Here is a 24,656-nt window from a genome sequence, read left to right as displayed (position 1 = left end):
GTGAGAGGACGGTCTTCCCGGAGCAGGTGAAGAGCTCGGGCCCGATTCTGAAGGAGATGGTGCTCTGCAGGTACTTGCAGTCATGGCTGACCGTGGCAATGAAGTGTCTGGTGATGTACTCATAGAGCCGCCACGCGTCACCCCCTGCAACAGGCCAGGGCTAGTCAGTTGGGAGCCAGCTGGGGGCTCTGGCCGTGAGAAGCCCCCAGTACTCTCGCTTGAGCAGCAAGGTCCTGCTTACAGAGCCGCTGTGCAGGACACGCTGCAAATCCTGGGGAAGGAGGAAAGAAAACACGCAGGAAGGCCGGGCGTGGTGGCTCATGCCTGTAATCCCAGCACTCTGGGAGGCAAAGGTGGATGGATCACTTGAGGTCAAGAGTTTGAGACCAGCCTGGCCAACGTGGTAAAACCCCATCTCTACTAAAAATACAAAGAAATTAGCTGGGTGTGGTGGTGGGAGCCTGTAATCCCAGCTACTCGGGGGGCTGAGTCAGGGTGAACTGCTTGAACCTGGGAGGCAGAGGTTGCAGTGAGCTGAGATCAGGCCACTGCACTCCAGCCTGGGTGACAGAGCAAGATTCCGTCTCAAAAAAAGAAAAAAAAAGAAAATGCGGAGGAAGGGAACACAAGCCTCCGTGCCTCAGTGGTTCCTTTCTGGCTGCAGCTCCCACCACCCTGCACAACCTCCTGCCCCTGCTTCTGGCAGGACTGTTCTTCAGGCGTTGGCCTGTCCTTCCACTGTCTCGTGACATGACACCATCGCTTCAAATTCAGACTGTCCACAAGTGGCTCCTGTCTCTACCTGCACTGCTCTCCCTTCCTCATTTGCCTTCTCCTGGCACTCGGACCACTGGTACCACCTTAGGCCAGCTGGGAGGTAGGAGGTGTGCTGCCCCCTCCCCCACGCCGCCACACTCTACCTTGGTTTCATTCACGTCCCCCATGGCGTCTGTCCCCTTGCCTCCCTGCAACACCACCTGCTGCCACCTCTTCACTCCTGTCCTGGTCCCATAGCAATGGAGCTCATCTTCCAGGTGGCCCCCCATCCCCACAGCCAGGGCAGGCAGAGGCTGAAGGAGCCCCCACATTGCCAACAGGGCCTGTAACCTTCACCGTCGCAGCTCGCCCTTCCCTCCCTGGAAGCACGTCGGGTATGGGGTGACAGTGGTACCTAATTCGGCCTCTGTGGCAGACTTCATGGGGGTGATGGGGGGATGGTCGCCGGCGTCGTGGCCTTTCCTTGGGCGGTTGATACCTTCTGCTAACAACCGCTTCACCTGAGGGAGAGAAGACAGAGCAGAGTCTGCGGCTGGGCTCGCCTGCCTGCCTGGGTTTGGCTGAAGTACCAGACCTGGTCCCAAGGCCTCAGTGACACATACACATGCTGGGGCCAGCCTGGCTCCACTCACCGTATCAGCCCAGTAGGGGTGGTTGGCCTGCTGCCGCAGAGAGCCCTTCAGGTCAAAGTTCTCAGGGTAGTGGGTGGTCTCTGTCCGTGGGTAGCTGATGTAGCCTTGCGTGTAGAGCCGCTCGGCCGTCTGCATGGCGTGCTGCGGCCCCATGCCTGCGAGAGTCAGGAGGTTCTCAGAGGGCCAGGTACATGGGGATGGCCAGGTGCCTGCCCTGGTCTATGCACTCAGGCTCCCGCACTGTGGCCGGCCTCTCCTGGAGGGTGAGGGTGGCTCTGAGCAGGCACAGCTGGAGTGTAGAGCTGCTGGCCGGGTGGGCACCTATGCCACACAGTCTTGCGTGAGGCTGAATCCTGCACCCGTAAGGCTGAATCCTACACCCAGGATGGGCCTGATGGGGAACACCACTAACTCTACCCCATGGTGCATCCTCATGGGGCTCATGGCCATGGGGATGAGACATGGCCTTCAGAGCACCACTCCCCATGCATTGGCCATGGAGCTATAACCACGCCTCGGGCTGGCTGATCAGCCCCATTCTGCACCTTTGGGTGTTTCTGTCCTCACGGCACTTTGGGGCCACTGAGTGGGGCTCATCCTGCTACTCCTTGACCAGCAGAGGCTGGCACTTAGCTAGCAACCACTCCCAGCATTGCTGCCCTCTGAGGACGCTGGAGCCACCACTCAGTGTCCACTGAGAGGACACTGCCCATAGTTCCGTGCAGGGTGGCACCAATACGTAGGGGCTGACAGCTGCCGGAGACCAGCTTTCCAGCCCAACCCCCTCCTCGCTACTAAGGAGAAAAAGGCTGAGGAGACGAGGCTGAGGGGTGACATTCACACCGGTTCCCTGAAGGTGACATCTGGCTGGGGCCTCTCCCCTCATCAGGGATAGCTGCTCAGGGACTCTAACATCAGGATGTCCCCTCAGGTGGTGACCAACTTTACCACCTTTACAACCTATGGATAAGTGAATTCCTCCTGAGGCTCAGATCCCCTTGAAGCCTCGGGCACCATCCTGCAACCCTGGGCGCTCGCTGCTCCAGGCTGAACCTGCCTCCATGACTCTGCCTCAGGAAGCCTTCTGGCGACTTGAGAAAAATGTCCCTACATACCCAGAGAAGAGCTGGCCACACGCAGCATCTCCACGGTGTTCAGGGCCAGGGGCCTCTGCTTGGCCTTTTCTTTCCTGCTTGTGGCCTCCACCTGGAAGACAGGACAGTCAATGATTTGGGGAAGGAGGAAGACACCACCATAGAGGGAATCAAGATGTGTGGACGAAGGGTCTGATTTCATTCATTTGGTCTCCCTGTTTCTCCAATTCATTCTTCCTAACAGTCTAAAGACTTGATTGAATATTTATTCAGGACCAGGAAAGGAAAAAGAATGAAAATTCTTTTTTTAAAAAAAATTTTGGCTGGGCACAGTGGCTCATGCCTGTAATCCCAGTACTTTGGGAGGCTGAGGCGGGTGGATCACCTGAGGTCAGGAGTTCGAGACCAGCCTGACCAAGATGGTGAAACCCCGTCTCTACTAAAAATACAAACATGGCCGGGCGCGGTGGCTCACGCTTGTAATCCCAGCACTTTGGGAGGTCGAGGCGGGCGGATCACAAGGTCAGGAGATCGAGACCACGGTGAAACCCCGTCTCTACTAAAAATACAAAAAAAAAAATTAGCCGGGTGTGGTGGTGGGCGCCTGTAGTCCCAGGTACTCGGAGAGGCTGAGGCAGGAGAATGGCGTGAACCTGGGAGGCGGAGCTTGCAGTGAGCCGAGATTGTGCCACTGCACTCCAACCTGGGCAACAGAGCGAGACTGTCTCAAAAAAAAAACAAAAAAACAAAAAAACAACAATTAGCTGGGCATGGTGGAACGTGCCTGTAATCCAAGCTATTCGTGAGGCTGAGGCAGAATTGCTTGAACCCGGGAGGTGAAGGTTGCAGTGAGCTGAGACCACGCCATTGCAATCCAGCCTGGGTGACAGAGCAAGACTCCATCTCAAAACAAACAAACAAAAAATCAAATTTTTATTTTTTTAAGAGACAGGGTCCTGCTCTGTCGCCCAGGCTGGAGTGCAGTGGCACCATCAGAGCTTACTGTAGCCTTAAACTCCTGGGTCGAGCGATCTTCCTGCCTCAGCCACCTGAGTAGCTGAAACCACAGGCACACATCATCACGTCCGACCAATTTTTTTTTTTCAATTTCTTGTACAGACAGGGTCTTGCTATGTTGTCCAGGCTAGTCTTAAATAAACTCCTGGCCTCAAGTAACCCTCTCGCCTCAGCTTCTCAAAGTGCTAGGATTACAGGCACGTGCCACCATGCCCGGCTATTTTTTAAATTTTTTTTTTTTTTAGAGACAGGGTCTCCCCGTGTTGTCCAGGCTGGTCTCAAACTCCTGGCCTCAAGTGATTGAATATTCTTTTCTGGAGAATTTTCTAGGGAAAGAGAAAACCTGGAAGATTGAGGAGGAGTCAGAAGGGCTGCAGATGGAAATCCTACAGAAGCCAGCATCAGCCAAGCTACAGGGATGGCAAGTGGGGCCCGTCCCAGGGGAAGTGCCCCTCCTTGCTGTGGGGAGGGCTGCTGCCTGTACCTGCTGGTATTGCTACCTCTTCTGATTTTTCAAGAGAAGCTGGAAGGCAGAATTTTAGTATGAAATCTCATAATTTTTAAGTGCTGGTAGCTATACTGGAATTTATGTAAATACCATACAGGTTAGTGGAGTGCATCCGTGAGCTGTGCTTGTTTGGGGTCCCACCACTCTCTACCTCTGCTGAACACTTGTTGGAAGAGACAACTCTTTGTTTTGCCTGTGGCAAAAACAATCCAAACAACTCAACCCCGGGCCCTTGCCGTTGCCAATCCCACGTAGGCTGGTCAGGGCAGTGCCTTCTGCATTCCAGATCGACAGATGTGGGTGCTAACACAGAGGCCAGTTGTTATGTGAAGCTGGGCTCCCCGGCGTGAGGCCTGGAGGTGGCAACAGTGTCTCTGCAGGAATGTGATCAATGCTGACAGCCTGGAACAGCTTTAGAAGTCTCAGATGCCTGAGACGATGGCATGGCGGGCAACAGGGCACTCAAGGAAGGCCAGAGAAGGACAAGGAGAAGGCGGCTAAGGTCGCCAGGCTGTGTCTCGATGGATCTCGTAGCTGTCACGCCTGTAGCATGTTTACTTCAATAGCCACAGATGTGTCCCAAGCCTGTGCAGCCACGTCACCTCACCCTTTTCCTAACAGCCAAGGAGAATGTCCTTTCAATTCATAGAAGCCCTGAGTAAGAAACATAATCCCATAAAAGCACACAAGCTGACTGAAATTGGAATCCCAAGCCTCTCCCCTGCCAGCTGTAGCCTTGGGCAAGTTCATCTATGTGCACCAAGGTCCCTCTACAGTTGTTAGCTTGAATCTCTGTGTGAAATGGAGTCCTGCCACACGGAGGTAACGCCTAGCAGGTCACGCAGAAAGGGGAGAGTGGAAGGGGTCCAAGGTCACAGGTGTGGACAGTGCCTGGTATGTAGCGGGCATGCAATACACTATGGCTATTGCATTGGGCAGAAATATCTTAGGAGTATATGGGGGAGTAACCATTCGGCTTTCCAAAAAGATGTCTGTGTTTCAGAAAGGGGGAGAAAGACACGGCCTAGGATCACAGGCTGTTCCTCCAGTGGGAGGCATCCAAGGGCCACCCTCACCCAAGGCAACTGTGATAGGTGTCGGTGGAGCAGGCACACCTGGGCTTCCTTCTCCAGCTTTGTCATGTTTAAAAACATCTGTGCGATCTCCCGGTCGAACACTCTTACTCGGTCCCAGTCCAAAAGGAGAGATCTGTCTTTGTCAGTGTTAACCTGCGGGAAAATGGATAAAAGATGAACGCACAAGAAAAAGTCTCCAGGTGAGCCCAACGCCAGGAAGAACCAGGACAGATGAAGCTGGTCCTTGTCTGGAAGCAAAACAGCCCTGGCTTTAATGGCTCACAGCTGTACCTGTTCAGGCGGGCAGATACGCAAGCTGACATCTGGCCCTCTCCACCCCATGCCCCGAAACCAGGCAGCCAGTCTCAGGAAGGTGGTCCGAAGCTGAGGTTGATGTGTCCTTAAGAAGCACCTGAGCCCCTACTTCTCACGTCACCCCTGCCTATCCCCAGTGCCTGGCCAGTGGTAGGTATGGCCACCACTGGGGTCCCAAGCCCCGTGTCAGCCAGAGCAGCTCCAAGACAGGGTCTCACTGTGTTGCTAGGCTGGAGTGCAGTGGCATGATCGTAGCTCACTGTAGCCTTGGACTCCTGACCTCAAGCAATCCTCTTGCCTCAGCCTCCCAGGCTGTTGGGATTACAGACATCAGTGACTGTGCCTAGCTGTATTGTCTTACAGTGAGCTTCTTTGGAGGCTTTTATTTGAAGAAAGGGTTCTAGGAATTTTTAGAAGGTTGAAAGCTAATGGCCTCAGTCCAGTGCTTGGACTTGAACACCGCAGCCACTGATCCTGTGGGGTGACCTCACCCTGCAATGCCAGAGCTGAACCCATTCCCAGTTATCCAGACTCAGCATATACAGGCCCAGTCTCTTCCCATTGCCCCCATGAAGGCTGGAGTCCCTCAGCCCTGGGCACCACAGACCACTTCCGGGTATAGTGGTATAGCTGTCCACACTTCTGTCCTCAGCCTGGGGCCTGCTGGCTGATGATGCAAGACTCTCAGAATTCATGCCCCAAACCCAGAAAGCCCCAGCATGAATAGGAACCTTGGCCTGCAGCACCCAGTAGGTCTCTGGTTTGAAAGACTGGATTTTATCATGTCTCTCCACGCAGAATCCCAGGGTTGGAGTCTGACACGGCCCAAAGGAGATGAGAGAGCTGTCTAAATCACCATATTTCCCCTGGAAATATTTAGTCTGAAACCTGGAGGGAGTGGAGAGAAAGATATTTTGGTCACTGATTCACTCAAGACACTATTATGGCCACCCATGTGAGTACAGCCCAAGGCCAGGGGTGGTGCATAAGGGAGGTCACACAAGGTGGTGTCCCCGCTTAGAAGCCAGTGGGAGCAGAGTGGGCATAGCCTTAGGGAGGATTCATGTGTGTACATGGGTGACAGAGCCGGTGAGAGAGTAGATGGAGGTTTCTACTGCCTCAGGCCAGGGAGCCTTCTATTCTATTGCATCTACTGCATACTCTCCTTAGGACCCCCAGAGCACAGACAAACACACTTTATCAAGCAGGGCATATGTGACCTCTGCCAGCTAAATAAACAGTTTTCTTTAGGTCTTTTTTGTTTTTGTAGAGACAGGGTCTTGCTGTGTTGCCCAGCAGGAGTGCATTAATGGGGATTCACAGATCATTGCAGCCTTGAACTCCTGGGCTTAAGTGATCCTCTCACCTCAGCCTCCCAAGTAACTGGGACTACAGGCTCACACCACCCAGCTAATTAAAATGTTTGGACAGGCACAGTGGCTCATAACTGTAATCCCAGCATTTTGGGAAGCTGAGGCGGGCAGATCACCTGAGGTCAGGAATTCGAGACCAGCCTGGCCAACATGGTGAAACCCCGTCTCTACTAAAAATATAAAAATCAGCCGGGAGTGGTGGCAGGAGCCTGTAATCCCAGCTAGTTGGGAGGCTGAGGCATGAGAATCACTTGAACCCAGGAGGCAGAGGTCACAGTGAGCCGAGATTATGCCACTGCACTCCAGCCTGGGTGACAGAGTGAGACTCTGTCTCAAAAAACAAACAAATAAATAAATAAATTTTTGTTTAGCCTGGGCACAGTGGCTCACATCTGTAATCCCAGCACTTTGGGAGGCCGAGGTGGGCAGATTGTTTGAGCTCAGGAGTTTGAGACCAGTCTGGCCAATAGAGTGAAACCCTGTCTCTACAAAATACACAAAAATTAGCCAGGCATAGTGGTGCACACCTGTAGCACCTGTAGTAGAAGGCTCAGGTAGGAGGATCTCTTGAGCCTGGGAGGCAGAGGTTGCAGTGAGCTGAGATTGTACCACTGCATTCCAGCCTAGGCAACAGAGCAAGACTCTATCTAAAAAAAATATATATATATTTTTTGTAGAGATGGGGTCTTGTTATGCTGCCCAGTCTCAAACTGCCAACCTCAAGCAATCCTCCCATCCTGGTCTCCCAAAGTGCAGGGATTACAGGTGTGAGCCACTGTGCCTGGCCTTCTTCAGAGTTGGTGAAATCCCTTGTTGCTCATCCTGGCTCGAGGAGGCCTAGGGGCCCCCGAGGGGGACCAGTAGAAGCAGGTCTCTGGCTGAGGGAGAGTGAGGGTGTGCCCAGGACTCCGCGGGTGTGGCCAGCACCTGGTGAATGCACAGCCGATTCGCAGGTCCAGCTCCTGGCGAGCATCCACTGAGAGCGCCTCGTTGTGGTCGGGCTCGCCCAGGCAGGCCATGGCATTACAGATGTCTGTGTCCGTGATGGAGCTAAACCTGGCCCGGAACACGGTCTTCTCGCCACAATGGGCCTTGTTCATGACGGGCAGAACAGCATCAAGAACCTGGGGGTGGGGAGTGGCCCGCTGTAACCCACCTCCCAGATTGCTGCCACAGCTCCCCACCCCACTGTGAAGCCTGGCTTCTTCCAGGAAAGAACACGTGGCTCAGCCCTCTCTCCTGCCCCTGCCAGACCCTCCTCTATCCCCCTGGCTTTCCAGAAGTCCTGGGCACTCCACAACACCCCACCACATGGCTTCCTTTACTCCCATCTAGAAACACATTCGAACACTCCCTTCTTACTCCCGCCCTCTCTCTTCTAATCCTCTGCTTTCATCCCCACCAAATCAGGAAATGCTACTGCCAAGTACACGAGGGACCTCTTAGTCCCCAAACCCATTCCACGTGACCCGATTCCCTGCCTTCTAGGAGGGAGAGTTTGGAGGGGTGGGTGGAAATTTTAAGAGGCTGAAGAAAAGACAGGGAAGGAAAAAAGAACGAAGGGGAAAGGAAATGGGCAAGAGCAGGAAGGCCATGGGTGGTCCCAGCTTGTGGTGGGGGCAGCTCGGGCTAAAGCACAGCAGGGGTCCTAGAGCCGAGACTCACTAGGAAGGCCGTGCAGTGGGACTAGGGTCGCCGCCGGAGCCTGGCCACGCAGCTTCCTTACTGGGAATAAGTGGCTTCATTTCTGAAGGGAGAAAGCCCCATGAGCTGCCCCCATTCTCCACTCCCAGATGCAAAGGCCCCCAGGGAGGAGCCGCCCTGCAGGGGAGGAGAGGGTATCTGGGAAGAGACAGAGTGTGATCACATTTGCTGAGGGTGCTGTACTGCAACTCCAGGTGCCTGAGCTCTCTGTCTCACTGACCAGCTCTTGAGCCACGGGTGAGAGCTGGGGGTACAGGAGCACAGGGGCGACCCATAGGGAACAACAGTCTGAAGGGCACCAAGTGAGATCAACAGTCATGGCCACTGTGAGGGCACCATGGCCAGGGCAAGCATGGGGCATGGGGTGTGCACAGGGAGCTGCCACCTGCTTCTCTGCAGGGCTCCCAGGGTTGGCTGGAGGCAGGAGGCATCCTGGGTGGGGCAGATGAGCAGAGCGAGACCTGCAAAAGGACCTCAGTGCTGAGGTCGGGAATCAACCAGCATCAACCCAAGGTCCCTGAGAAGTCACGCTGGGCACAAGATGCTGAACACCAAGCTGCCCCAAGACAGTCCCATTCTGAAACCTGCATCCACCCAGACAATTTGGCCCCTCCTATGTTCACTCATACCGTGAGGCCTCAGCAAGCAGATGAACAACTGACCACCTTCAATAGAGCCTATGCAGTTAAAAGTATCTATGGAGTTTCAAAATAAAGAGAGGGGAGAGGTGTTTTTAAACCAGTACAGTTTACTCCCTCCTTTGGCCCCAGGAATGATGTGACTGCTGGTGTCAGTTTGGGGCTGGCGTCAGAAAGGCCAAAAGTGAGGACCAAAGTGAGTCTCATACTCACCTCAAAGCAGATGTTCTCCCCCTCCTTGTCGCAGTCCAGCCACAGCACGATGTAGTCGCAGCCTCTGCCCTCCACCTGCCACACAGCACAGGTTCACACACACCTGCTGCAGACCCGGTCCGTGCCACCCGCCCCCAGTGCTCCCATCCAGGACAGGGCTTGGTCCCAGGCCCTGAACCTCAGTTAGGAGGACTGGTACCTGGGCTGGGTAAGGAGCTGGCTGTGTTGAGGCTGGCTCAGCCAACAGAAAAGAATTGAGTTTATAATTGATGTTTTTTGGACCAGAAAAAAAAAGTATAAATGCAACATGATCTTAAACCCCAAAACTGCCTAGAAAAAGGGTTAAAATGAAATAACCCTAAATGATAACAGCAGTTGTCTTGGGTAATAAGATTATGAATAATTTTTTTGTCTTTCTACTTATCTGCACTTTCTAATTTTCCATAATCTGTATGCATTTGTTTTAAAATTAAGGAGAAAAAACCCCCAACCAAACAAGCTATTTTAAAAGCAGAAGGCCTGCTCTCCAGGACTGAGGGTTGGCAATGGCAACTGCCTTGTGTGTGTTGGGGGTGCCTGCAGGTGCCATGTGGGCCAGCAGGGGGCACTCACAGAAAGAGCTAGCAAAGGCCCCCCTGTCCAAGGGGGATTAGGACTCAAGCAAGGGTGAGCAAGGACATTGCAGCTGTGGAGGGTGGGGAGCCCTGGTGTGCTCATGCCCAGGCCAGCCCCACGCACCTGCAGGAACTTCACCATGTTCAGCTTGGGGTTAGCTTCTTTCTTCTCCGTGGGAGCTTGGCTGAACAGTTCTGCGGGGTCCACTTTGTCCCATTTGTTGTATTTTCCTACAAACCAGTCACAGTGACATTGAGTCACACCTCACAGTTCACAGGGGGCTTGGCCTCCAAGACCGTCATAACCCCAGGAGGATGTTGGTTTCACCCACAAATGAGGAGGGGAAAGCTTGGAGAACAATTTGCCCAGGGTCATCCTGATGATCAGAGGCAGAGCCAGGATGTGGGTTCAGGCCTTTGGTAACCCCCTCCCATCCAGCCTCCTTTCTGCTCGGCTGCTGGGCTGACCCACCACACCCCGGCCAACCACAGGAGCCAAGCAAGCTCTTGGGGGGCTGCCGCTCTGGCCTCACTTCTGGGACTTTCCCTGTGGCTGGGAGCACCATTCCTGGGCTGGCTCTCTTTGCCTGAGCACTGGACCCCACAATGGTGCCTTCATTCACACTTCCAACCTGAGTTTCTGGAACTCCGTCCTTCCACCCGTCACTCTGTGGGGGCACACATGTGCGCAGTCATTCCCGTTAAAGGACCCATCTTTTTGAGCCTCATGCCCAGCACAATCACCTACTCACTACAGAGACCTGGTTCTTGCATGCTCAGCTGTCTGGCTTTCTTTTAGGCCCCACTTCTTTTTTTTCTGAGACAGGGGTCTCGCTCTATCACCCAGGATGAAGTACAGTGATATGATCATGGCTAACTGCAGTCTCGACCTCCCAGCCTCAATCCATCTTCCCATCTCAGCCTCCCAAGACTACAGGTGTGCACCACCATGCTGGCTGATTTAAAAAGAATTTTTTTTTTTTTTTTTGTAGAGACGGGTCTCACTATGTTGTCCAGACCGGTCTTGAACTCCTGGGCTCAAGCGATCCTCCCTAGGCCCCATTTCTTGCATCCTGGGAGGATGGGGTCAGACAGAGCCGAATTCAAATCCCGGCTCCCCACCTGCCAGTTGGAGATAAAACTTGGGGTCCAAATGCTCAGCCACACAACTCAGTCACCATCATTGTCATCGCTGTCATCAATGAGCAGCAAGAACAAGGGCTGAGGCTTTGTTGCATGCCGGGCCCTGTGCTGAGGCTTTGCTGTGTGCCGGGCCCTGTGCTGAGTGCTCTGCCCTTACTGTCACACTGAATCCTTAGTTTTGGGAAGCAGATGGCATTGCTGTGAGACCCATTTCACTATGAGAAGTGTAAACTCAGAGGCCGTCATTGCCCTCGTCTCCAGCCAGTGAGCCGGCAGAGCAGGGGGAAAAGCCTGGATCAGACTCTTGCCAACCACATGGCCCCATACCTATACCCAGCAGGTCACTAATACCAGCGCTTCCAAGGTAATTGATAACAGTAACAATATAGGAATGACAATGACAGACACCAAATGACCGACAGATGACGGTCAACTCGGCAACAGCAGCAGCCTTCTCTTAAATGCCTGCATAGGTCAAGCCCTTCCTAAGATAGATGCTGCCACTTTGTCTACATAGGAAGGCGCACAGGGAATGCAGTGACTAGGGGGTGCCGCTATGATGGGGACCCAGGGCTGAGTTCCAGAGCCTGGGTTCTGGGCACTGCACCCAGGGACCCTCTAATCACTACTTCATGATCTACTGGCCTTATGACTCATGGAGTTGGGACAAACTTCCCTGCCTAGAGGCATCTCCTGGCTTCAACTGGACCCTGGCCAGTGCCATGCAGAACTCCCTTCAGTAGGTTGGAGGGTAGAGAGGTTTACCCAGGAAATCCAGGGTCATCACGTGACCACAGACAGACGTCATCTTGAAGCGCACTGGCTGGCCAGCAAAGGTCCCAGTGTACTCGTGGACTGAGCAGGCCCCGTTCAGCCCTTTGTGTGAGGACAGACTCCCTGGGGATGAGGAAGCACAAAGTGACTGGCTGCTTCAGCTGAGCTGAAGACACTGTGGAGACCCCAGCCCAGATGCCACCTCCCAGAGGCCAGACTCCTCCTTCCCCAGAGTGGTGAGTGACGGCATTCTGCAGACTGCTGCGGAGTTGGCACTGAGAGATGGGACGGCTCAGGGAAAAAAGCATCTGCCAACAACTAGCACAGAGCACTCTGGATGCAGAGCCAGCTCGGATCAGAGCAGGGTGGCTTTTCTTTATTTTTTTTTTTTTTTTTTCTTCATTGAATTTTATTTTAAATAGACTCAGATTACTCTAGGTTACAGGACCTTCTAATTATTGAATTCTCACCCTCTCCACTGCCCATACTCAGCTGTACTTTCTCAGCTTCTGGGCACCAGGTACCACTTTTGGGGCCCCCTGTCCCGAGGACCATGCCTTCTCAGCTGAACGAGGGTCTCTTCCCCTCTCAACTGCTGGACCAAGGGGAGGCCAGGTAGGTGCCTGTCATTTCTGGGTACCCAGCATCTAAAACTCTTCCTATTTGGAGGGAGTTCAAAGATGGGGGGAAACAGTACCCTACCAACCACCCCAGTGGCCAGGGTTGGGGGTGAGTGGCAGACATTCCCTCTCTAGCTCCCTGGTGTCTCAGTAGTGTCTGTGGCCATAGCTCAGTCCACTGGCTAGTCTGGAGTGACGTGAGGTCCACAGGACAGTGGGAGTATCCAGGGGTGACAATGCCTGGGGCATAGCCTCATCAGACCTTGACTGGGGTGTGGTCCTGGCTGTGTCTCCTTCCTTCCAGGGCTGGTTTCTGCTACTTGTACCTAACAGCCCCATCAGGCCCAGCATATGGATAATGACTGTCCTTCCATTTCATTGTAAGCTGTGCCTTGTGCCTTCTGGGAACCCCAGCTTTGGCACATTGCCAGGAGTGGAAGCAAATGCACCCCACTGTGACTTACTGAGATGCTTCATTACCACCTGCTGACCTGAACCAAATCTACCCCAGCCAGGGTGGAATCACATTAGGAAAAAATGTCCTGTAACACATAAACGACTGTGCTTACAGACCAAAGCAGGGCTGGTCTCTCCTACCTCTAGAGAGGATTTTGGCAATTGACTGTGCCAAGGACGGCTTTTCAGCAACCATGAGCACAGTCTTCATCTTGTCTCGGTCCTTCACACTCCAGTTTCGGGGCACTGGCAGTGAAAAAGTTTAGACTCCACTCTTCCGCAGCACAGCACTATTACCAATGCTGACTCCTAAAGAGAAGAAGGGACAATCAGGATAGCAATGCTGTCAACAGAACCTATACCACTACAAGGAAACTCACTTTAACAAAGAAAAAACAAGACCAACCTGAGGCAAGAAGAAGAAAAATCACGGAATTAGGGAAACTTGAAGACATCTGAGATTAAACAAACAAACAAACAAAAAAACTACCAGGTCAGCTGAAGTGGCTGAGATGATCCTGGGAATGTGGCTCCATTTGGGGGAAGGTGAAGTGGCCCCAATGATCTCAGGTCAATTTTATTCCTAAATCCATGCTAGGAAGATGCTGGGGCCTGGGGATCTGGAGTGATGGTCAGGCCAGGTGGATGCCTGGCCCTCCTCTCTGGACTGGCTCTTCCACCTACAGGTGGACTCACCTGGAGAGAGGAAACATCGTGGCCGAGAGCAGCACCTCCCCCTCAGCTAAGCACTTGGATGCCCCAGGACATTTTACAAAATGCAGATGCCCAGGCTGGGCTCCCCAAGTCCTTCTGATCCATGATGGGCCTGAGACCCTCTGGCTAGTCGGTCCAGCCCCAAGCAGACATCAGGGCTCTGTCACATCTATCTCCCACCTATTCCACTCCACCTTTTGCTTTGCAGGCCATGCTCTGGCCAAATTAAATCAAATATCGTCATTTAAGCAAACACACACTTGAAGCCTCTGTGCCTGTGCTCCCCTGCCTGAGAGAAAGCTCCGCTAGGCCTGGAGGATGCAGCCTCATGGCCCACAGGCCCAGCTCAAGTCTCCTAACACCACCAGCAGGATAAGTCAGCCCTCCTGTGCCCACAGCTCTTGGGCTAAGTCTCCATTCCAACCCACTCACATCATGCCATCATCAGTGACTACCTCACCCCCAAAATAGGACACGATGGGCTTTGTGTCTGAATCACTGTTGGTCTTTGCAACAGCTTTCTGTGCCTGACACATGACATTCAATACCTGCTAGCCAAGTAAAAGAAAACCACGTGAACCCTTTTTGTTTTTTCAATCATTATAAATGTAGCACTGATGTGTATAAACATAGTGCTGTATTAAAAAAAAAAAAAAGACTTGTATTGAGACAACTGGAAAAACTTGCTGGGAAAAAAAATAAAGTTAGACTCCTGCTTCCTAACTCCCACTAAAACCGATTCCAGATCTAGCAAAGGTTTGAGTAGAAACAATGCAACCAGAAAAATATTAGGAAAAACATGTGCTTTTAAAATAAATCTCACGAGCCGGGTGTGGTAGCACATGCTTATAGTGTCAGCCACTCAGGAGGCTGAGGCAAGAGGATCGCTTGCTTGAGGCCAGGAGTTCAAGGCTGTTGTGTGCCATGACTGCACCTGTGGATAGAACAGCCACTTCACTCCAGCCTAGGTGACAGCAAGACCCTGTCTCAAAAAAAAAAAAAAAAAAAAGCAAAATAAAATAATCTCAGTATGAAGAAAAACTACCACCTAGATAGGCACGGTAGCTCATGCCTATAATCCCAGCACTTTGGGAGGCCGAGGTGGGCAGACCACTTGGGGTCAGGAGTTCAAGACCAGCCTGGCCAACATGGCAAAACCCGGTCTCTAATAAAAATACAAAAATTAGCTGGGTGTGGTGGTGGGTGCCTATAATCCCAGCTACTTGGGAGGCTGAGGCATCAGAATTGCTTGAACTCAGGAAGTGGAGGTTGCAGTGAGCAGAGATCATGCCATTGCACTCCAGCCTGTACAATAGAGCGAGACTCCATCTCAAAACAGAAAAGAGAAGAAAAGAAAAACAACCACGTAAGTACCTTTGTGGTATCATATCATGTCCAACAACACTCACAGAAGAAACTCAGAACTACAATGAGCTTGTGCTTATCACATAGGGAGAGACTCAAAAGTCATTGCACACACAGCAGACGAGGGCGTGGGGAAGTTAAATGGGAACAACCTCTATGTGCAGCAATTCAGGGAGCCCTCTCAAAGTCCGAGTGCACATCCCAGCAATTCCACTCCTTGGGATGAACTTAATAGTCTAGTTATTTATTGAGCACCTACTGCATGCTTGGCCTAGTCCAGGATGCAGGGAATACAGCACAAAGCAACACCAGGTCCTGCCTTCCTGGAACTCATGCTGTAGTATGGGAGCGGGCAAGGGACAGGGCAGGGCTGGGTGACACCTGGGAGAAGAGTCCAGGCAGAAGGAGCAGGGAAGGTGAGGTCCTTGGGGAGGATATGGCTGGGCAGGGGGGCTCACGGGGCTGAGGGAGGGAGCAGGGGTGTAGAATATGGGTCTGCTCTAGGGGTGCTGGGAGGCAGCAGAGGGTTTGCATAGGTGTGGGATAATCTGACTTTAAGTGTTAAAGGGACCTCTCTGGCTGCCACATAGAAGAGGATGACTGGGCCCTGGGTAGCAATGGTGGAGGCTGCGAGGGAAGTCAGAGGACTTGGAGGGGAGGGGAAGGTGAGTCAAGAATGACCTGAGGCAGGGGCTGGGCATGGGCCCACACCTATAATCCTAGTGCTTTGGGAGGCCAAGGCAAGAGGACCACTTGAGGCCAGGAGTTTGAGAAGAGCCTGATTAACACAGTGAGACCCCGTCTTTACAAAAAAGCAAAAGGAACAACCCATGGCTTTGGCTTAGGCATGACAAGAAGGGACTGGCAGTCTGAAGTGGGACTTCAGGTGTGTTAAATGTGACCTGCCCATTGGACAGCCTGGGTGGCCTGGAGGAGGTGGCAGCAATGTGGAAGGAGCCCACGCTGGGGGTCAGGAGATGAGGAGCTAGCAGGGTGAGTCAGGAGGGGTAGGGTCCTGAAAGCCACAGGAAAGAGCACTTCAGGGCAGTCATCACCATGTGGAGGACACTGACAGGCCAGGTGAGATGGCAGCTGAGACCTGACCATAGGGTCTGGCAAACAGAGCCCTGGGTAACTCTGATGGGGCCATCTGGTGAGTGACAGGTGAAAGCTGCATGGGGTGAGCTCAACAAAACCTGGGAGATGGGAGAAGGCTGGTGCGCTGTCCCCTCTTGTTTTAGGATGGTGGCTGTGCCAGCATGTTCTCTGCTGATGGGACTGCTCCAGCGAGACGGAAAAGAGAAGCTGCGTGCTGGAGGGGAAGGAACTGCTGCAGTGATGGCCTTGGGAGGGTGAGGGGCAAGAGAAGCAGCTGGTCAGCATCCAGGCGGTGCAGAGCTGCCACAAGGCTGTACTTCTCTTGGTGGAAGGGGAGGCATGGTATGGCTGTCCACTGAGGAAGGACAGGTGGTGATGCTGCGGGCAGGCCCACAGCAGAGGAAGCACTGGATTTAGTTAGATGGGAGAGTCCAGGTGAGTAGAAGGGAGAGGGAGTGGGTCAGGGTTCGAGGGGAGAGATTACAAGGACAGAACCTGACTCTGAGTTGGGTGAAGAGGGAGGTGAGGGTTGGGGAGGGTCCACAGAGGGTGTGCTCTGTGGGGTCCAGGAAGTGAGGCACTAGAGCAGGAAGTGGGAGTCAAAGAAGCAACTCCCAGGGGGTGGGAGGCTCAAACAGGAATTACGGAAGGGCCTGGGTGGTAGCACACTGACCCAGGGAGGGTAAGGGCTGTGAGACAGGTAGAGAGTGAAGTCACCTGGGGAGACTCACAGGAGTCAGTGGTGGGCCCTGGCAAGACTGTCCATGTGGACTCTGAGTCCCCAGGAGGCAGGACAGGGCAGCGCTGGAGTGGCCTCAGGCTGGGCATAGTGGTGCCTGTGATGAACCACATCACTGGGGAGTTCTCTGCAGCATTATCAATCATGATAAAAGGTTAGAAACAAGCTGGTGTCTGTTAACAGGGAGATGGTTAAATAAAAGCATGGCATTCTCTGGCCGGGCATGGTGGCTCACGCCTGTAATCCCAGCACTTTGGGAGGCCAAGGTGGGCGGATCACGAGGTCAGGAGATCAAGACCATCCTGACTAACACGGTGAAACCCCGTCTCTACTACAAATACAAAAAATTAGCCAGGTGTGGTGGCGGGCGCCTGTAGTCCCAGCTGCTTGGGAGGCTGAGGCAGGAGAATGGCGTGAACCTGGGAGGCAGAGCTTGCAGTGAGCCGAGATTGCGCCACTGCACTCCAGCCTGGGCAACAGAGCCAGACTCCGTCTCAAAAAAAAAAAAAAAAAAAAAAAAGCATGGCATTCTCTACAGTAGAGCACCTGGCAGCATTAGAAAGGGAAGCATCTGCTTGGTACATACTAACGTGGATCGGATCACTGAAATAAATCATGCTAAGAAAGCTGGGCACGTAACGGTGTGTAGAGAGCGCTGTCATTTGTGATCACACATATGTGTGCACACATGTGCACTTGATTATGAAGAGGCGCTATGTCTGGATAGAACGCAAAACAAACAGTCCAAGCAGTCACCTGGAGTGGGTGTTAGGGCCTGGAGGTCAGGGCTGGGGGGGCCTCCTCACCACATTCCCTTTTGCACCTTTTACATTTAGCACCTGGACATAGGTGACTGAGGGACAAGAACTAAGACAAGGGACTTTGCAATAAAACCAGAAAAATAAAGGAGGGTTGTAAAGGGCATTGTTCAGAAAGGATGCCAAAGGAACCCCTTCACTAAAGGGGCTTCTGCCGCTCATCATGCTGTGCCGGGGAAGAGGTCCAAGGTTGGCCTTGGGCTGTCAACCTTGTTCCCCACTTAAGAGATCACAGGACCACAGTGAAATCAGCAATCTTGACCAGAAAGCTGCCCCAAATAAAATGACAATTTGCTTTTTTCCTCAAAATAAGTAAGTGGATGTTCCCCTTAAATATACCACCATCCCACAGTGAAAGAGCCGAGGCCTTGTGGAATGATGGCACTGTCTGCAGATGAGCTCTCTGGCTCATGACAGCTCCAGCTGCATCTCCCAAGGCTCTGCTGCGCACCCACCTTTCCTCCCCGTGTGCCAGCAGGTTTCGGCCTAGGCCACTTTTCCCCCTTAGTCTACTTGCTCTGACCCCTGCCCCTCCCCTCCTGAAGACTGCATCTGGCATCAGCAGTCTGTCTCTCTTACAACTGTCAGGTTCATTGCCACATTTCTGGCACCCAGCATGCACTAAATGCCTGCTGAGGGAATGAATGAACAACCAAGGTGATTGCTCTCCGTTCTGGGGAAGTTTTGATTCTACCAAAATCAGAGGCCCAGAAGTGAGGTTTAAAAGAGATCTAGCGACTCCCCTTCTCTCACCCTGGGAAGCCAGAGGCCAAAAGGGAAAACTTGCAGCAGAGGGGGGATTGTTCTGTGAGGGTCTAAGTTTCCCATCTCTTCCAAAGTAGGAAGTTTTGTCCTAAAATGTTTCCTCAGATTTTCTCATGTCTATGCCACAGAGTAGTCAGCAATTATGTATGACATAATGAGGACACACCAGGGACCAGGCAGTCCTGCCAGAATCCTAGGCAGGGATGCTAATGGGTGCTGCCATTTTATTGGCCTAGACTGGGACTGTGGGGTCAGAGAGACCAGAGCTCCAGTGGCTGGACTTTGTTCTAGAACCCGTGCCCCAAGCCTGATCCTGCCCTGCCTCTGTGAGCACTCTGATGGAACAGCAGCCTGGCTTTGCTTCCTTGTAGCACTCACCACTACACTTGGTACAGCCTCCATCTACTTATTCAGCTCTTGTCTTACAGCTCCTAGAAAGTAAGTAAGCAGCAGGAGAACACGGGTTTTGTTTTGTGCATTCTCATGGTAAATAGACAATGAGGAAATACTTTGGGAGGCTGAGGCAGGTGGATCACCCGAGATCAGCAGTTCAAGACCAGCCTGGCCAACATGGTGAAGCCTGGTCTCTACTAAAAATACAAAAATTAGCTGGGCGTGGTGGCGCGTGCCTGTAATCCCAGCTACTCAGGAGGCTGAGGCAGGAGAATCACTTGAACCCAGGGGGCGGAGGTTGCAGTGAACCGAGATTGCGCCACTGCACTCCAGCCTGGGTGACAGAGTGAGACTCTGTCTGCAACAAAACAAACAAAAAAAGAAACAAGCAGATGTGGCTTGGGAGTAGACCTAGCGGTGGTCTGAATAGCATTAAAATTCCTAGGATTTACCACCTCAGTAACTACCAAATGCTTCTAGACTCAGGAAAAGAGGGAAACAAACAACCATTTCTTAAGCTCCTCCTTTGTAGTAGGCACACCATAGCTATCAACACTATTCAAGCTTGCCAACAACCCCTTAAGGCAGGCGTTGTAATTTTTTAAAACCGTGAGTAAATGGAGGTTCAGAACAATTCACACTAGTGTCAGGTGACCTTGGCAAAGGAATCCCAGGACTGGCTAGCCATCAAGCCCAAGTTAGGCTGGCCTCTCAGGTCTTGTTTCGAAAGGTGAGAAGATAAAAAGGCAAGACTAGGAACATCTTACCTTTCACTTCTGCGAGAAATTATTGCCCCTGGATTCCAGCTAATTTGTTCACAAAAGTACCCTACTTCATTTACAGATAACAGGTCAGAGAACCTGGGTGCCCTCAAAACCCAGCCAGGGCCTAGGGGGCCGCGAGTGGAAGCTGCCTGGGTGTGTACCGCACCTATCTGGGTCCCGGCGGCTGAACAGCTTCCCTGAGCCTCAGTTTCCCTGCCTGTGAGACTGGGACAGCAGACCTCACCTTAAAGAACTGTAGGAGGGTTCGAAGAAGAAAAGTATTAACCACAGCGCCTGCTCCCTGCAGGCACAGGGCGGGCCCATCTCCACCTCCCTGAACCCCCACAGCAAGCCCCGCGAGAGAGGATCACCCCTGCCAGGGAAGAGGCAACAAGAATGCAGAGCCCGGCCCGGGCCCTCTCCCGAGCTCGCGGGTCCTCCGCCGGCCAACGTTCAGGAAACAAGCCAGAAAAATGCCCGCGCTTCCCGCCTTTCTGAACCGCCCGGCGAGGGGCCCGCAGCCTGCCGCTCACCAGCAGCCGCACCGCGGATCAAGCTCCGGTCCTTGTTCCCGGGACGGCCACCGGCAACCCCTATTTCCGGGTCCAGCCGCTTCTGGCGTCCCCGCGTCCGGTGTGCCAGCGTCTGCCCTCCGGCTCCGGCGGGTGGGCATTCTTAGGTTCCGTGGCTCGCGGATTTCGGGCGCACCCCAGGGAGTGGCACTTGCACGCCGCGGACCGCAGGGATCCGCAGGCCCTGCACCCAGATTCTTCCACGCCACGGAGAGACAATCATGACAATTATCATTACAATGATTATGAAAACTGGCATGAAAACATCTATGCTGTTAATAATTAAAATAATAAAAATGTACCGATGTGTGTATAGCAGGCTTCTTTCTTTCTTTTTTTTTTTTTTTTTTTTTTTTTTTTTGAGACGGAGTCTCGCTGTCTCGTCTCCCAGGCTGGAGTGCAGTGGCGCGATCTCTGCTCACTGCAGGCTCCGCCCCACGGGTTCACGCCATTCTCCTGCCTCAGCCTCCCGAGCAGCTGGGACTACAGGCACCCGCCACCACGCCCGGCTAATTTTTTGTATTTTTAGTAGAGACGGGGTTTCACCGTGTTAGCTAGGATGGTCTCGATCTCCTGACCTCGTGATCCACCCGCCTCTGGCTCCCAAAGTGCTGGGATTACAGGTGTGAGCCACCGCGCCCGGCTAGCAGGCTTCTTTCGATGCTGTAAAAAATCTGTGGAATGAATGAATGATCTGTGTAAAATATATCTGGAAGATGAATTCTAAAATTAAGTTATTTATTTATTTATTTATTTTGAGACAGAGCTTTACTCTTGTCGCCCAGGCTGGAGTGCAGTGGTGTGATCTCGGCTCACTGAAACCTCCGCCTCCCAGGTTCAAGCAATTCGCCTGCCTCAGCCTCCTAAATTACAGGCGTGCGCCACCACGCCCTGCTAATTTATATGTATGTGTATATATGTATATATATATTTTTTTTTTTTTTTGAGGCGGAGTCTCACTCTGTTGCCCAGGCTGAAGTGCAGTGGTGCAATCTCGGCTCACTGCAACCTCCGCCTCCTGGGTTCAAGCGATGATCTCACCTCAGCCTCCCAAGTAGCTGGGACTATAGGCGCGTGCCACCACGCAGGCTAATTTTTTGTATTTTTTTAGTAGAGACGGGGCTTCACCGTGTTAGCCAGGATGGTCTCGATCTCCTGACCTTGTGATCCGCCCGCCTTGGCCTCCCAAAGATTTTTATATTTTTGGTAGAGATGGGGTTTCACCATGTTAGCCAGGCTAGTCTTGAACTCCAGACCTTAGGTGGTCCGCCTGCCTCGGCCTCCCAAAATGCTGGGATTATAGGTGTGACCCTTCGTGCTCGGCCAACTAATTTATTTGTTAGAGCATTAGGATTATGGAACGTTTAAAATAAGTTTTACGATCTTATTTTAAATAACATACACACATTGCCCTTGTTCCTTGTGGATTTTCCCAACCTGCTTTTTTACTTTTTTTTTAAGATGGGGTTTCACTCTGTCACCCAGGCTGGAGCGCAGTAGCGAGATCACAGCTCGCTGCAGCCTCGACCTCCTGGGGTCAGGCGATGCTCTCACCTCAGCCTCCCCAGTAGCTGGGACCACAGGTGCCAGCCACCAAGCCCAGCCAATTAATTTTTTTTTTTTTTGGTAGAGATGGGGTCTAGGGGGAGGGTCCCACTATGTTGCCCAGATTGGTCTCAAACTCCTGACCTCCGGTAATCCTTCTGCCTCGGCCTCTCAAAGTGCTGGGATTACAGGGGTGAGCCATTGTCCCAGGCCCCAACCTGCCTTTATTGGAATGATCTGTGTAAAGTATATCTGGAAGATGAATTCTAAAATTAAGTTATTTATTTAATTTATTTTGATAAATAATTAGTAGCCCAGATAGAGGCTCTGGAAAAAGAAAAGTTCTATAGGGCACACCCTATGTGCCCTATAAAATCTGGCTTTACACTTTCATAGAGGCTAGGTTTGGAAATGTCACAAATTATGAGTCATGGTGAGACTTCACTTTCAAAGCAGAACTCCTGAATCCAAACCCACACCTTGGTAGGTTCTCCGTCTCCAAAATGGCAACTCCATCTTCCCGGTTGCTCAGGCCCAGAGCCTGGGAGCATCCTGGACCACCCACAAATCCTGCCATTGCTGTCTTTACAATACAGATGCTCCTCAACTTCAGATGGAACTGCATCCACATAAACCCATCTTAAGTTGAAAATATTGTGAATTGAAAGTATGTTTTTGACTTATGGTATTTTCAACTTACCATGGGCTTACCCAGATGTAGCCCATCATGAGTCAAGAAGCATGCAGAATGCTTATTGGTTTTGTAGTTGAAAAATCCTGTAGGTGGAAATTGCCCTAAATCGAAGACTGTATATTGGAGGTCCCCTCAAGTCTCCCTGCCTCCCTGCCACCACCCTGATCTGAGCTCCTCCTCTCCCTCCAGGTCTCCACCTTGCCGCCCTGCAGTGTGTTCTCCACACACCAGCCAGGGCTAAGATTGGCTCTGTTGGGTGCTACCAGTTGGCTGAAAGAGAAACCCAAAGGCCCTCAGCTCATTCCATCAATCCAGTTCCAGGGTTCATTGTATGGAGCCCAAGGAAGGACCTGAGGCCTGGGCCAGCAGGAGGCGCTGAGTGGTCAGCTCTGAAGGCCAGGGTGTCAGGAAGTGTTCTTGGTCAGAGCAGAGAAACTACAGTTGCCTTATGCTTTCTTCCCGGAGAGCCCCGCAGCTGACCCTCTGCCAGAGCTTTGGGTCAGGCTTTCTCACGGACCCTTAGGTTGACAAATGACCCAGATTCAGAGGAACCCTTCGACTTGGAGGTGTCTCCCTACTGGGACTCCCCCCAACCCCAGCTCCACTCTGACCAGGGAGGTGGTGGCCTAGGATCGACTCAGTGAGAGGGGCCTTTCTTCTTTCCCCATGGCTGGGGAGACTGACTCCCCTAAAGAGCAGCAGCAGACTTGCATGCAGAGGCCTCCTCTAAGGAGTGTGGAGAGGCCATAAGAGAAACTCGGGTGCCCAGACCCCGCCATGGGACTTCAGGAAGCAGAGCCCTGGGGTGTTTCCACCATGGTCTCGACTTTTCTCCTCTTCCTCACCCTCCTCACTTACCAGGCAGGTGCCTCGTTATGGTGGATGGGATAACTGAGGGCTCCTGGGACTCTCTTCTCTCTGGTTCGGCATAGGCTGATCCATGATTTTGATAATACTGTTAATAGTTAACATCACGCAGTGCTTACTTTGTTCTAGGCACTGTTCTGTTACTGACACATTTAATCCTCATTACAACACTAGTAATTAGATATTATTATTATCCTTATTTTACACATAAAGAAGCAGGACACATAGGCCAGGCGCGGTGGCTCACGCCTGTAATCCCAGCACTTTGGGAGGCTGAGGCGAGCGGATCACCTGAGGTCGGGAGTTAGAGACCAGCCTGACCAACATGGAGAAACCCCGTCTCTACTAAAACTACAAAAAATTAGCTGGGCGTGGTGGCGCACATCTGTAGTCCCAGCTACTTGGGAGGCTGAGGCAGGAGAATTGCTTGAATCTGGGAGGCGGAGGTTGCAGTGAGCCGAGATTGTGCCATTGCATTCCAGCCTGGGCAACAAAAGCAAAACTCCATCTCAAAAAAAAAAAAAAAAGAAGAAGTAGGACACAATGATGGAAGTGGCAGAGCAACCTAGTTCCAGAAGCCATTTTTTTTTTTTTTTGACAGGGTCTCACTCTGTTGCCCAAAGTGCTGGGATTTATAGGCATGAGCTACCGTGCACAGCCTTAAAGATTATTATTTTTTTTTTTTTTTCGAGAGGAATCTTGCTCTGTAGCCAGGCTGGAGTGCAGTGACACGATCTTGGCTCGCTGCAACCTCCACCCCCCGGGTTCAAGCAATCCTCCTGCCTCAGCCTCCCAAGTAGCTGAGACTACAGGCACACACCACCAAGCCCAGCTAATTTTTTTTTAATTTTTATTTTTAGTAGAGACGGGTTTCACCATGTTGGCCAGGATGGTCTTGATTTCTTAACCTTGTGATCCACCTGCCTTGGCCTCCCAAAGTGCTGGGATTACAGGCGTGAGCCACTGCACCTGGCCAAGATTACTTTTTGAAGTTTGAATAAAAGGGCAATGAAACCTGTACTTAGGAACAGGAAATTGGCTGGCTGTGTGCTGAGGCCATCCTTCTCCCTTGTCTGGGAGGGGGACTTCTGTCACTCTGCTGTCCCCAGAAGTGGGTGGAGCTTAAAAAGTCACAGAAGCCTAAGTCGTTTGCAGCGTATGTGGAGAAAGAGCTCTTGGCAGCCTCTCCTGTGACCTGAACTCAACATGTCTTTTTTTTTTTCTTTGAGATGGAGTCTGTCTCTGTCGCCCAGGCTGGAATGCAATGGCGCAATCTCGGCTCACTGCAACCTCTGCCTGCTGGGTTCAAGCAATTCTCCGGCCTCAGCCTCCTGAGTAGCTGGCACTACAGGCGTGCGCCACCACGCC

At 52.3% G+C, this 24,656-nt stretch overlaps 1 protein-coding gene across 1 annotated transcript; it reads right to left on the bottom strand.

Moving 5' to 3' along the window:
* Positions 1–3: 3 nt before the first annotated feature.
* On the bottom strand, positions 4–20,257 carry LOC100604972 (DNA topoisomerase III beta; the record flags this gene model as incomplete). The annotated part of the gene is made up of 12 exons (XM_030808565.1): positions 20,144–20,257; positions 13,096–13,263; positions 11,870–12,001; positions 10,086–10,192; positions 9,348–9,422; positions 7,720–7,916; positions 6,151–6,307; positions 5,144–5,257; positions 2,525–2,615; positions 1,410–1,564; positions 1,172–1,277; positions 4–144 (listed from the first exon to the last, which is right to left on the bottom strand). Coding segments are annotated over exons 2-12 (1,345 nt in total), but the record flags the coding sequence as incomplete, so codon positions are not given.
* Between the last annotated feature and the right edge of the window lie 4,399 nt (positions 20,258–24,656).

The sequence above is a fragment of the Nomascus leucogenys genome, unplaced genomic scaffold, assembly GCF_006542625.1.
Source record: "Nomascus leucogenys isolate Asia unplaced genomic scaffold, Asia_NLE_v1 Super-Scaffold_3090, whole genome shotgun sequence".
Classification (NCBI taxonomy): Eukaryota; Metazoa; Chordata; class Mammalia; order Primates; family Hylobatidae; genus Nomascus; species Nomascus leucogenys.
This window is presented reverse-complemented; position numbering and strand designations above follow the sequence as displayed.